At 34.2% G+C, this 13,747-nt stretch overlaps 1 protein-coding gene and 1 long non-coding RNA gene across 19 annotated transcripts in view; one reads left to right on the forward strand and one right to left on the reverse strand.

The window, feature by feature from the left end:
- Positions 1–13,747, forward strand: part of PTPRD (protein tyrosine phosphatase receptor type D) — a 1,875,536-nt gene that overhangs the window by 1,693,363 nt on the left and 168,426 nt on the right. For 16 of the 18 annotated variants that reach the window (XM_074361573.1, XM_074361575.1, XM_074361574.1 and 13 more), the window contains 3 exons: positions 6,480–6,613; positions 9,237–9,381; positions 12,556–12,861. In XM_074361573.1, coding sequence (XP_074217674.1) covers positions 6,480–6,613; positions 9,237–9,381; positions 12,556–12,861 — 585 coding nt within the window. The remainder of the gene's footprint in view (positions 1–6,479; positions 6,614–9,236; positions 9,382–12,555; positions 12,862–13,747) is intronic. The other 2 variants (XM_074361577.1, XM_074361587.1) reach the window with 1 other exon arrangement.
- On the reverse strand, positions 10,900–13,746 carry LOC141577449 (uncharacterized). The gene is made up of 2 exons (XR_012506353.1): positions 13,010–13,746; positions 10,900–11,103 (listed from the first exon to the last, which is right to left on the reverse strand). It is a non-coding gene; the product is annotated as an uncharacterized LOC141577449 (long non-coding RNA).

Genomic DNA, 13,747 nt, shown 5'->3' on the forward strand with positions numbered 1-13,747 from the left:
TTCTAACTGCAAATTTAAACATAGAGATCTATACTGTTTCATGATTTCATTATGACAGAAGGATTTAGCTGTCTAAGAAACTGAATAGTTCCTGAGACTAAATTCAACCAAAACATAAGAATCCTTGAGAATCATGAGAATCCTTATATTCAGAACACAGAATGACAGACAGTAACGCTTTTGGCCACAGTTTATTGAAAGATACAGAACTGGCATTTAAAATAGACCATATTTTGATTTTCTGTCTTACTAGGGTCCATAATATAACATAAATCATAACTCATTGAAGGTAATATTGTGACAGGGGCAATAGAGTTAATGTGATCTAGGGACTCTGGACTTAAAAAAAATATCTAGATGAATGGGTCACAGATGCATTAGAATAGCTGTTCCCAGTCTCTGTTTAACTTTTTTTTTACATTAAGATACTTCCAGGAACCTTCCATAATAGTTGTAATTTTAATACCCATTGATTGAGAAGATACATAATGACATAATGACTTGTGCCTGCCAAGATCAATAGGCTAAGAAAACGTTCCAAAATGGCACAATGATTTAATCTGTTCTCTTGGCTTAATTAACAAAGGCCCTTTGATGTTAGTGGACATCTGCCAAATACAATGATGTTAGTTCTGATAGAATTAATGCTGAGCTGCTCCTGACTAGCTAACTCTTAGGATCAATGTTAGGCAAAAACATTAAACCATTATGAAACACTCTTTTAGTGAGCTTATATAAAATTTAAGTTTATGATTATTCTCACTTCAACCTTAAACTTTTTCCAAATCTATAAAAATTTACTGATCAATAATGTATGAACTTCTCAAATATATTTTTGTTCCATATACTCAGAGATAGCAAATTTTTCTGTCTACTTTATGTGAAAGGTGTGCATTTCTTTTTATAATCTTTGATTCCTTGACAGTGATAGTCCTATTTTTGTTTAAAATCAGACTCTGCAGAAACAGTATTCACAAGCAGAGTGAGTATAAGATGGACATTATTACTTTGGATCTTATCTAAGATTATTGTCACATACATTGATCCAAATGGAGGATTGATGTAAATTTGTATACTTCTGGTAGTATAAAAAATAAAAGTATGTTTTATAGCCAGTGATTTATCCCCTAAATTATGACTATTAGTACAGATGAAAATATTAAGTAATTTTAGCTGATTTTAAGTATGAAAAGATTTGGATTAAAATGATCATTTCCTAGAAATATGGGTTAATCTTCCAAGTTTTCCATAGCTTTAACTTTGGCCATCACAGGCACTTGGCAACTAGTTCATCTTGAAAACATGTGAAACATATGGCCATTCACAAGAGAGATACTTACATTGTGTTAGAAAAGGATCCCTGCTATCAGAAAAGACATCCTGGAAGGATATCACACATGGTTTTCTTGTGTACATAATTATAGTAAGAACATAGGGTAACTATATTTTACAGAAGTACAAATAAAACCCTGATAAAGAAATGTAATAAATCAACATCTTAAACCTAATGCAGTAAAATAAATGTTGCTTGATATTCATGCTAATTGGAGGCATTCTAAGGCTGTTAAATCCTAATGTGTGTCTTTTTTCTGAATTTTCTTTAGAAAACAAATCTGACTTCTAATTCTTCTATGTATTTAATAGATTCTTGTGAGAGGGGAGGGTATAGCCCAGTGATAGAGTGCATACTTAGCATGCACTGGGTTCAATCCACAGTACTTCTATTAAAAAATAAGTAAATAAGTAAATAAATAAGTCTAATTACCTTCCCCCACCCCACCCAAAACAAAAATACAGAGTCCTGGGGAAAGTGCTGCTTTATATGTGCATACCTTAATAGTACAGGTCTTTGAAAGGAAAATGACTGTACACATTTACTAAATAAAATATTAATGAGCAGTATCAACTGTAAACATTTTGAAGAAGCAAAATTATTGTCATATGAAACTATGACATTTTACAGACATGTGCTTTAGGTTTCCAGAACTTGATAAATCATTTCATTAATATTATGTCAGCAGGCCAGCGTAAACAAACTAGAAAAAGCCTGATTTCCAATAGCCAGAATTATGAGCCCCTTTTAAGTGCTTTCTCTAAATAGTTTTAGCAATGAGTAAAGGAGCTCTGGATGTAAATACAACTGTGATAGAACTGAACTTTTTCTTACTGATATTTAATGACAGTTAGGAGAGAGATTTAGGCAGGTGCTTGTGTATTAAGTACTTATTTTGTCAATGATGTATCTGTGGCACTTACCAGTTGGACTCCTTGTTTGAATTTTGTTTCGTTTTGTTTTACTACCACTGTAATTCTGGCTGCTGTTTTTATTGGTGTTATTATCATTTGTCAGTATGCTAGATACTCACATTTTAAAATATGTACCTTATTAAAGTACTAGATATTTTAGTGATAATGCGTTTTCTAATCTTTCATAATATTTCATATCTGTAATATGGTTAGGTGAAATTGTTCTTCAGGCATTTAATGTGTACTAACCCTTTTCAGAGATATTCCCTAGATTTTACTCAAATATTGATCTTTTCTCAGATTATCAGCAGTTCAGATGACATGCACATTTTCTTTCCCTTCATTTCTTACTCATTCTCCATTCCCTTTGAGTTGCCTGCAGATATTAATATAGAGTATAATATTATTACTGCTCAACTATTTTACATTTATGAATTGGGTTATAATCTTTTAGGAAATGATTGATCATATTTGTATTTCCTTGTGGTCATTAAATAAGAAAGATATAACAACACCACTTTACCAAATATAGGGATTTTTTAAATATAACTTTAAAGAAAATTTTATATTTCTACTTTCATTTCTTTCCACCTCTAAATACTAAACTTGCTCTTTGGTAACATTATCACATCTCTCTCTCTTTTTCTTTTAATGCAGAATGATTGCACTTAGGTTTCTGGATGCGTTCTTTTTCTTTTTATTTTCTAATGAGTTTTCCAGAATCTCAGGTTTTCCCACAAAACTTATGTTCGGTTAGTTGGTGAGGGGAATGCTGCAACCCAAAAAAAACTCTTAAGTTAAAAATCCACAGATAAGTAAGGAGTAAATGAAGATAAAAGCATGTCAGTAAGTTTGAGGTGTAGACTGTGAGAGTAGTAAAGTAATAAATGAATACAGGTACATATGTTTATATCTGTTAATAGAACTTCTGTAGCCACAGTATTAGTATAAAAATCTGTCTGATGGGTGATAAGGTACTCCCTGTGTCTCCAAGTGGCACAGAGAAATAAATATGACAGTTTGGAGTCCACTGAAGCATTTTCTTGTAAACATATTGTGATCATTAGGACTAATACATTTGGAGAATATAAAAATAAATACATTAATTTTGCACCTTTTTTCTTTTCCTTTGAAGCCTCAGCTTCATTGTGACTGTTTTGACTGTGACTCATTGATCCTGAGGAAGCAGCATGTTTAGGTGGACCCACAATTCCCAAAAGAGTCTGAGTTGTGTCACCCTTAAGACATGTATGAGCATAGAGCCTGATATAATTTAAAAAAAATTCTTAAAGCCTTGGTCCATATGCTGAATTTTACATGGAGACACATTTTGCCCTGTGCAGTGTTTTTCAATTAATTTCAAGTAATTCAGTTCATTTCCAGTTGTTAAAATTTGAAAGATTTTTATCTGTAAGGTTCATTATCAACTTCTGTTGAAAAATCAGAAGCTTGGGCAAGGCTGAGCCTACATTCCACAAGGCAGCAGTGTCTTGTCTCTGAGCACCACTGACTACTTCTGGTGGCCCTGGCACTCCCCCATTGACCCCTGAGCCCAGCATAGCCTCCAGGACTCATCTGAGAGATCTGTCTGGCACTGGTATTCCTACCAGAAGTTTAAAACCTAGTAGATTGCTCTCCAGACCACTTCAAAAGAAGACAGTGGTGGAAGCAGAGGGGGAGAACCCCATTTGTATTCTTTGATGAGACTCACCAATCCCGTGTGTGACCACTACTTACTTACTATGTCTCTTGTCTAATCAGAAAAGGAGCAGTACACCCTCTGAGACTGTGATGTACCTGGTTTATTATTTAGGAGAGACTGGAATAGAACCAAACAGAATTAGACAATTATATGAAGTTTGTGGCACTAAATAAGGATGAAACACTGAGACCTACCAGGAATCTGTTCAAAACAAATTAAAAACAAAAAAGTAAACAGTTTAAGAAAAAGTTACTTTGATTCCCTCAATGTTTTCAATCTGTTTATTATTAGCGTTAGCAGGGAGGAAATAACGTAACAAGCAATTACCATCCTGAGAGCAGCCCTTCAACGCTATCCATGTTTTTAGTTTTTGACTGTATTTTATTTGGTTTGGTTTAAATCAGAAGTTGTCAGGCTTTCTTCTTTCCCAGTCTTGTGGAAGCCGGGGAAAGGAAAAAGGCAGTAAAACTAGAGAAAAAGAAGTAACTGGGTACATATGCATATATATGTGTGTATGTTCAGGCTGAGAAAACCTTTCATCATCTGAGTATTAGAATCCAATCATAATTTCCCCACCTGTCCAATTATTCTTGGCTTCCATGGTCTCTCCTGCCAGTCCTATTGGCATTTCCCTTGTAGAAGTAATGTATTTTCTATTTCTCTTTCTATTTGCTTGATTGTTTTTCTTATTTCCTTCTGTTCTACCTTCTCTTGCTCTTGATTTTTTTATCTTCTTTTGTCTGTGTCTCTCACCGCTCAGTCTGAATGATTGTGTTAGGTCACCCACTGGGCAAGTACTTAAAAATAAATAAATAAATACGTTTCCTGTTCAGACAGTACATTCCTAGAGGCATCGAATTAATGAGTATCGCAAGACCTGTGATACAAGAGAGAAAAGAAGATTAATGCAATTAGAAATATGAAGCACTGATTATTGGTGGCCTTAAGCAACAGTCCACACATAAGTGTGTTCTCTTGCACACACATGTGAACACACACACCTGCACACACAGGTTCACAGGTTAACAGACCAGAGGAATTACCTGATAATTAGAGCTCTCAGAGCTATTCTTGTAGATTCCTTTAGACTTGAATCTCCTTTTAAACAAAAGGGAGTTTTTTAGTCATACTATAGACAGGTCACTACAAAAAAAAAAGAAAGTAATGTCTTTAATATTGCCAAAGGTGTTTTTTCTTGTAAAAATGATGCTTTAAGTATTATTTAAGAAATTGATGTCATACATCAGCTACAAATTACATTATTTTTATATGCTTTTTGAATGTCTGTGCTCATTTGCCAAGAATACTTTATATGTTCTTTTCCCCTCTGGTGTTCTTGTGTTTTTATTACATATACACAGAATTCTCGTGTGAACTTGTAGGAATATGGACATATGTCCAGCTGTGGCACTCTGAAATGTATCACAGTATCAGGGATAATGATAAAAATATTAAGTGACCAGCCCGGCATGGGTACCAACCAGTCAGAGCAGACACTGGCCAAGAACGATATAAGGAAGCGTAGCTATGCTAGCGATGCCCTGACGTGTGACAGCCTTGTGTGTAACGGATGGAGGACCTGGTGGGATTAAGCGCTAACCTAAGTAGGAAGTGAGGGTTAGTAAAATGTGTTCTAATTCATCATTTGGGTAAGGTGTTTTAAACTGGATAGATGTCCCATTCTTGATTATATTGGATATATAGCTCTTCCACATTGTCTGTTGCATGGATTATATGACTAATGTGACAACTATAGATGACCTCTGTTTAATTCCTGTATTTGTGATAATTGTATTCTACACACTTTGTAACTTGTGTAGTGAAAGTTAATATTGTCCCTTCTCAGTAGGGACAATGTTAAATTTATATTGGGTATAGTATATTAACTCCTATAAAGTCATTTAAGGATTAGAAAGAATTATTGGTTAGTGATAGTTTTTAAAATCTTTTTATTCTCCTGTTTTTACATCTTTTCAAAAACATGTATTAGTAAGGAAAAAAATACTACCAATTCTGTAGGTTTTGTTAAAGGAATGTAGGTGGAATTTTATAAACCTAATTGGAAATAAGTTTGAAAGTAAACTGTAGTGCTAGAGAATCAGGTCCCACTCAGTTGTAAAATAGCAGTAGCTTTTATGTATTTAACACTTGATATGATTTAGGCAGTATTTATTCCAAGTGGTTTATATAAATCATCTCATTTATTACTTAGAACAATATTATAAAGTAAATGTTATCCTTAAAGCTGAATGCAGAGTCTGATATATTCTACATTTGCTAATTCCACATCCTGTGTACATAGTAAACCACTCAGAAACAAGGACAGTAATTATAACGTTGTTCTTGATCCTTAGAGGAAGAAAAATAGGCTTTATGTACACAGTTTAACTTGGACATTGTAGGGGACCTAGCTTGCCAGTGAAGTGATACACGTGGACACTTAGTGAAAGATTTAAACAGATGCACGAATGAAAGAACTTCTGAATATTCCTGGTAATGTTGAGCTCAGTCCTTTGCCTCCCTGTTTTAGTACCAGGGCAGCCACTAAACTTCAAGGCAGAACCTGAATCCGAAACAAGTATTTTGCTCTCTTGGACACCTCCACGTTCAGACACCATTGCCAACTATGAACTGGTCTACAAAGACGGGGAGCATGGAGAGGAGGTAGGACTGTGCTTCTCCCTTGGGATCATTCACTGCCCCGAGGCACTGCTGTTGTTCTGTGTCCTGGCCCAGGTTCTGTGAAAAGGTCACATGTCTCTAGAGAACCTTGGTGGAAAAGATTTTTTGGTCAAAAGAGAAACTTAACCAAAAAAAAAAAAGGGGGTGGAATATTCGGAAACTTGATGGGGGTGGGACCAAAGAAATAAAAAAAACTGCTATTGCCCCATTGAATGTTTTTTTTTAATTCAGATTTCCAAGTTACTTATGGAAGTATCAGGTTATAAAATAATATACTCCTTGAGACTTGAGAATTTCCTTTCTTTATTTTCTGCATTAAAGTACTGAAGTCACTGTCAGCACATGACTAAGTAAACTCCAAGGCTTTGGGCAGATGAATTGGTCCAAACCAGTTTCAGAGAAAGATGCCCTATAGCAAATGTTTGTTTTTATGCCAATAATTGATATGAATGTAAATGTATATAAAGCTTCTGTTATGCTAATAAAACAACAGATTCTAGAAGGCTAGAAACTATTGCTAGTTACTGAAAAGAAATAAAAATCAAAATAACTAACCCATACATTAACAGGCACTATAATAAGGGTTTCACATATAAGTCACTTAATCCTTACAATAGTGCTTTGAGTCAGCTTTTATTATTAATCTAGTTCAGATGTCAACAAAATGGAGGCATGGAAACAAGTTAAATAATTTGCCCAAAGCCTCTTATTACTGAATGGTAGAGCTGGAATTTGAATCTAGACAGTTTCCAGAATTTATATTTTTCACCGTTAGGACACACTGCCTCTTGGGTGTACTTCGAACAGATTATAGAAATCAGTATTAAGATACATCTAATATTTTCAGAATGGGAATATTTGATAGTAATAAATATGTTTCTTTCATTATTGTGAAAGCCATCAGGGAACATTAGGACAAAAATGTTAATAAAACTGTACATGAAAACTCAATCCACTAAGCCATTTTATGATATTGCTTAGCATTCTTTATGTAAAAAAGATCTTCAGAAAGCAAAACAGCCCCAAGTTTTAACAAAGAATACCTTTTTTAAACACTCACGTACTCAGTGAGCTGTTACCAATTAAATTGTAGTGCATAACTTTGAATGCTATAATAAATTAATATGTTCCTGCAAACTTCTATTTTATTGCATGTTTGAATTGAGCAGAATCTCCAAAGACCAGATTCCAAAAGCAGTGCTTTTAGATTTAGCTTACAAAGCTGATGTAAGTTCATCACTCAAAAAGTTACAGAACTGAAGTGCTGATGTAACTTAAAGTACTCATGTTACAACTGTTGGTGTTTTTAGTAAGACGTAAGTCAGCATTAAGTTATTTTAAATTCCTACCATTACCCAACAAAATAAATAAATAAATAAATAAATAAATAAATAAATAAATAAATAAATAAATAAATAAATAAATAAATAAAAAATGAATGAATGAATGAATGAATGTAGTAAAGAGAGTGGAAGTCCTTTGAAAATGCTATGGATGCTTGACTGTTGGCAGACCCCTTTTTTACTATTATTTAGGAAATCCCTTATTTTCTTGTTATTTGTTACATTTAAAAGTTTTGAAACCTTTTGTATAGCCAGAAGACCCTAGGGATGTTTTCTCTAATTTTGTATCTGAATTTTCCTTGACTGATTTCTATTTTTGTGAACAGCAAACACTATTTTAATAAAAATTTTGTGAGATTATTGATGCCATTACTGAAGTACACATTAGCATGCATTTTAAGGTTTACTATAGGCTCTTGTTCAATCTGCGATTGATTACCCAGAGATAGCTATATTTTTGCTAAAATGCGAGGGCAGATTTCAAGCACAAAAATATGTTATAACAACATCCAATTAAAGAAACCTTATTTCAGAAGCCGTTTATGATGTTAAAAGTTACAGAAAAGTGTGATTTTTTTTTCTAGCTGCAGGCTCTATATTCACAAAGAAAGGAGGTTTTACAATTAACATGAAATCAACCTAGAGGAATGATAATGGTTTCATATACATTATTCAGCTTTCTTCAGTAACTAACATCTGATTTTTATCACCTGAGACCTTGGCTTTTTCAGCTCTCTTTATAGCAACCTCACACAAACTGTATACCAGTCTCTTGTTACTTCTGGCCGTATTGTCTTTGCCTCTGTCTAGGTAGCAGAGGATCATGGGAGATGAGCCAGACATTTCCTCAGTTTGTCTTCTCACTGTTGGGCATGGGCCGTCATCAGGGGTGGGTGTCAGTTTCTGTTGTGGGCAGTGTACAGCCACACACGTGCCTTCAGGGTAGACTGCATTTATGGGTGGTGGCCTCTCAATCCCTCTTATCTGATGCATGTGAAAAACTGTGTCCTCATAGACAGATCCCTGGCTTCATTAATTCCAGTTGCCTTACTGTTGTAGAAATTTGCCTTGTAAACTCTGATATTTTCATTATGTAATTCCCCTAGTAGATTCCTTGATACTCACTGTTGATTCTGCTTGTGATATTTTGATGCCCTTATAACCCTCTTGTTGGAAATCTGATATTCTGGGTGGTGTGATAAAAAAAATAGATGCAGAAATCTTAGTGAAGATGACCAGATTCTCTTGTCAATTATCCACAGCAGCGGATTACCATTGAGCCAGGGACGTCTTACAGGCTGCAAGGGCTGAGACCAAACAGCTTGTACCACTTCCGTCTGGCTGCGCGCTCTCCTCAAGGCCTGGGTGCTTCCACAGCGGAAATATCAGCCAGAACCATGCAGTCAAGTAGGTGTCTTTCCTTGCTTATTTTCTGTCCTTTTTTCACTAGGAAGTGCTGTTGGCTTTTATCTCCACCAACAAACCAACCTGCTAATTAATGTGATTTTAATAGTCGGTAGTCTGTATACTAGCAAATGTCCAGCTTTGGGGATTAGAGCACCATGACCTATGTTCGTTTCAAATTTGGTGCAAATAACAGAGCCCATTCTTCCACTTCTAAATTGGAGGAGGTTCAGAGAAGTTCGGAAACCTCCGTGAGAAACATGGGTAAAGAAGCTACATCAGGCCCCATTTAATAAAATAGAAGGCCGCAAAGCAAAATTCAGGTTGAGAACACTGCAAAATACTCAGAGGAGGGCTTAGTAAACTAAAGAGACAGCAAAAGAACAAACTTTAATCTTTAAGCACACAGGTTTTACCTTTGCTGATAACCAAGTCACATATTTGTTCCCAGTTTGTTATTAACTTTGCAAGTAGTACATGTGGAAATTTGGAACAATCACAGAAAATCTGTATTCGGACAGACTTAGGAACAGTGGAGTACTCACAAGTACATTTGCTATCCTAAGTTGTATTTTATTTCCTCAGGTTCAATTCCTTTTGGAACTTTTACCTTAAAGCATAGTTGTACTTATCACAGTGGGGGTTTGTTGTGTCCAGGAAAGGTTGCTTTGCATTGAGTATTATGTGACAGATTGTTTCCGATGGAAAGTTTGGTGATTTATAATACTAATGCTTGCTCCTTATTAATAAGTTTCTACAATTAGTCTACTCAGCAACCATTTATCTTGAACAATTTTATGAAATAATTTCCTTAGATTTTTTTAGTATTTTATATTTTATATGTGATTTTTGGTATAGTGACCTATACAATAGATATGTATAATGTTAATACATTGAATTTATGAAGAGAATGTTCTAAGGGCCTAATTTTTAGACCTATCAGCAAATGTGAAATTTACAAAAATTTTTAGAAGATGAATTGTCTTTCAAATAAGTAAGTCTTATTTCATTTTTCTATGGAAACTTGAAATCTTTCAGGGTTTTTTGATGATGAAATTTATATTCTTCCTCAACACATGATTATTCGCGTGAAAAATATTAGGATCCTGTTGCTTAATCCCTTACTCATTATAGCTTATCCCCATAAAATTTGCTTTCTGTAAAAACTGAAGCATGTAAATCAGTACAGTTTTGTATGTCTTCTTTGAATTCCAGGAAAGCTAATAAGTATTATTGCAGGAGGTAATTCTTAAAATCAGACATTTAATTAAAAGAAATGTGGCATGCTTCAATATTTCATATGGTTTACAAACTTGAGATTTTTGTATGTATATACATACATGCGTGTATACTAACACACACAGAAACAGAGTGGACTGTTTATAGCCACATCAAAAGCTTACCTCTTTATTTTATTAAACAAAAGTTTCAAGTGGTGTTATATGTACTCTCACAGGAGTTCTGAAGGTAGGATTGTAATGAAAACTAAATCAGTTTTTTAAAAAGAATTACAAATGAGTCTTTGCTGTTACATGAACAACTCAATTTATTATGAATGAAAATGCATATAAAATAGTTGCATAATTTGAAATATAGAACCTATAATATAGTCAGAATCAATAAACATGATGTTCTAGTGATTTTGCAAATCTTATTCCAAATATACAAGGCTGTTTTATGAGAATTTACTTTTTTTCGGTTCAGGGAGCTTTTCATCTTGATTGCCTATAATGAAGAACACAAGAAATGTAAATTAAGAAAGACTGATAATCTAAGCAATCAGACATACCTGATACTACATAATGTTAAGAAATAAAGTCTAAAGAAATATCCAAACTACATGTTCAAATATGAAAAATTAGAAATGAATTACTCATTATGCTGTATATTTTGCCTTAAACATCTATCTGTATCTATCTATATATTTATCTTATTCCACTTGTTTCTTTAGGAATATGGATTATTAGCTTTAAAAATAATTTATAACAGTCATATAGCTCCTCATTGCTTTTTACTGCTTTTGAAAAATGATATAGTTGGTTTATTTGATGGAAAATAATTGTTCAGAAGGTGACCAGCTTGTTTTAAAATGGGCAATAAGAAAGTTTATCTTATAATTCTATGGAAACCCTATTTTATATGATTAATTAAGTACAAAGTAAAAAGAATTACATATAAAGTGAAAGATAAGTCGTATCTTTTTCAGATGGTTCTCAGGAAATTTATTTTTTTAAACAATTCTTTTTAATGGCTGTGTTACTGACATTTTGTAAGGGATAGATGAGTTTTGTTGATTTTACCAAAATTTGCTGGTGGGATCTAATTCTTCACTAGCAATGATGTCTCAAGAAGAGTTATAATTTTAAAAAAGCTGAAAGCTGACATAGGGTAAGTACAAGTTACAGTCAGAATCAACAAGCCTGACATTACCTTCGGGTAGGTAAATCTTGGACTATGCATTTTCACCCTTTATCGATTCTGCATGCTCTCTGTCTAGGGGTATAATCAATGTTAGGTTAACACTTTGCATTAAAACTGGTCAGGCAGACTCAGTTTTTCAGACAGTCAGAGGGAACCCTTTTATGTTTGTTGGGCTTTTATTTCTTTCCCTTTTTAAAAAATTGGAATTGGTAGAAGGGCATCTAACAGTTATTGCAACTTTTGACACTTAAGAACCTTTTCACAAATTAAAACTGTGTATGAATGGCCCTCATTCTAGAATATAGAAGTGAAAGCTTAAAACGGCATCTGTGAAACATCATCAGACTCTCATGTAATAAATCTTGTACTGTTTGCAGCTCTTTTGAAGTTCGATAGTCTGTATAGTAGGGCTGGGGAATACTGAGGGATTGGTTTAGAAGAAGAATTTAAACTACAGGTAGGTAATTTTATTTGAGGCTCTATCTCCAGGTTTCATTTTCACATCTTCCCCCCACCCATTATTTAACAATTATTTTTTGGTCATTTATTCATTTTTTGGTTTATTCATATCACTAAGCCAAGGTATATAAATGTATCTTTAATAATTTATTTTATGTTTCAAAGCCTTGTTTTCATTTTGTTGACCTTATTGTTCGTTTATTTATTTTTTGCCTTTTCTTTTGTTTTATCATTTTTTTTTTCCAACCACTCCTGTCCTTTCACTCAAACCCTCCTTTAACTCACTACCAAAATAAGAGCCATCAGCTCCTCCTCAAGATATTAGTTGCACGAGCCCAAGTTCCACTAGTATTTTGGTAAGTTGGCAACCTCCACCAGTGGAAAAACAGAATGGCATTATTACGGAATACTCCATCAAGTACGCCGCAGTGGACGGAGAAGATGACAAGCCTCACGAGATTTTGGGAATTCCTTCGGACACTACCAAGTACCTTTTAGAACAGCTGGAAAAATGGACTGAGTACCAGATCACTGTGACAGCCCACACAGATGTCGGCCCTGGCCCCGAGAGCTTGTCCGTGTTAATTCGAACCGATGAAGATGGTATGTTGCCTCTGCTGCGTCATCTTGCACCCTTCTGACACACTCTTGGTCTGCTGTCTTTTGATAGGCTAACAGTAATCCGTTTTTTTCTGCTCATCTTTTTTACCCAGCTTCGCTGTCACGTCAGTGGTTTTTGCCAAAGACCTACCTTTACTACGGCCTGGGCATTTTTTTTCTTCTTTTTAATCTCAACACAGTAATATGCTTCCTTTTAAAAGAGCAGTATGCTTCTGTGACCTTGTAGTCCAGGCCCTTCTCTGTACCTCCATCTAAAGTCTTCTGCATTTTTCTTGGCTTTTTGTAGTCACGTCTTTTATGTTTTGAAGTTAACTTTTCAAAAGTGCCTTCTTAGCCTTTTGTTGCCTTTTTGTCTTGCATATTTCAGAGACACTGATGCTCGACATTCAGTTTTTGGCATCTGTTGTATGGAATACCTTTGATATGAGAAAAAAAAAAAGAAGAGAATCCTTATAATCAAGAATCTTTTTATTCTGCTAAAAAGAAACCTTAAAAAACACACAACAATCAACAACCAGTTTTTGTTATTATTTCCGTGCTATACTTCTTTGTGCTTTAATGCTTTGAACCTCAAAGCATCTTCCTTGGCTTTTGTACATTTTTTACATGTTTTTCTATTTCTCTGATACTCTTTTTTTCTTCCATTTTTTTTTTTTTTTTTTGGCATCGGTCATGTTTTTTGATCTTTTCTTAAAAGGTAGAGCAGATTGGTTGAGCATTTTCATTGGTTGAAAATGTTTGTATTCCACAAAGGAAACATAGTGGGTCTGCCCTTTTTTTTTTTTTTTTTTTTTTTTAAACCTAAGTAAAGAAAATGCTCTGACTGGGTGGGACAGGTGCCTATAATTTTCTTTTATCCAATGATGTT

The sequence above is a fragment of the Camelus bactrianus genome, chromosome 4 (assembly GCF_048773025.1).
Source record: "Camelus bactrianus isolate YW-2024 breed Bactrian camel chromosome 4, ASM4877302v1, whole genome shotgun sequence".
Lineage (NCBI taxonomy): Eukaryota > Metazoa > Chordata > Mammalia > Artiodactyla > Camelidae > Camelus > Camelus bactrianus.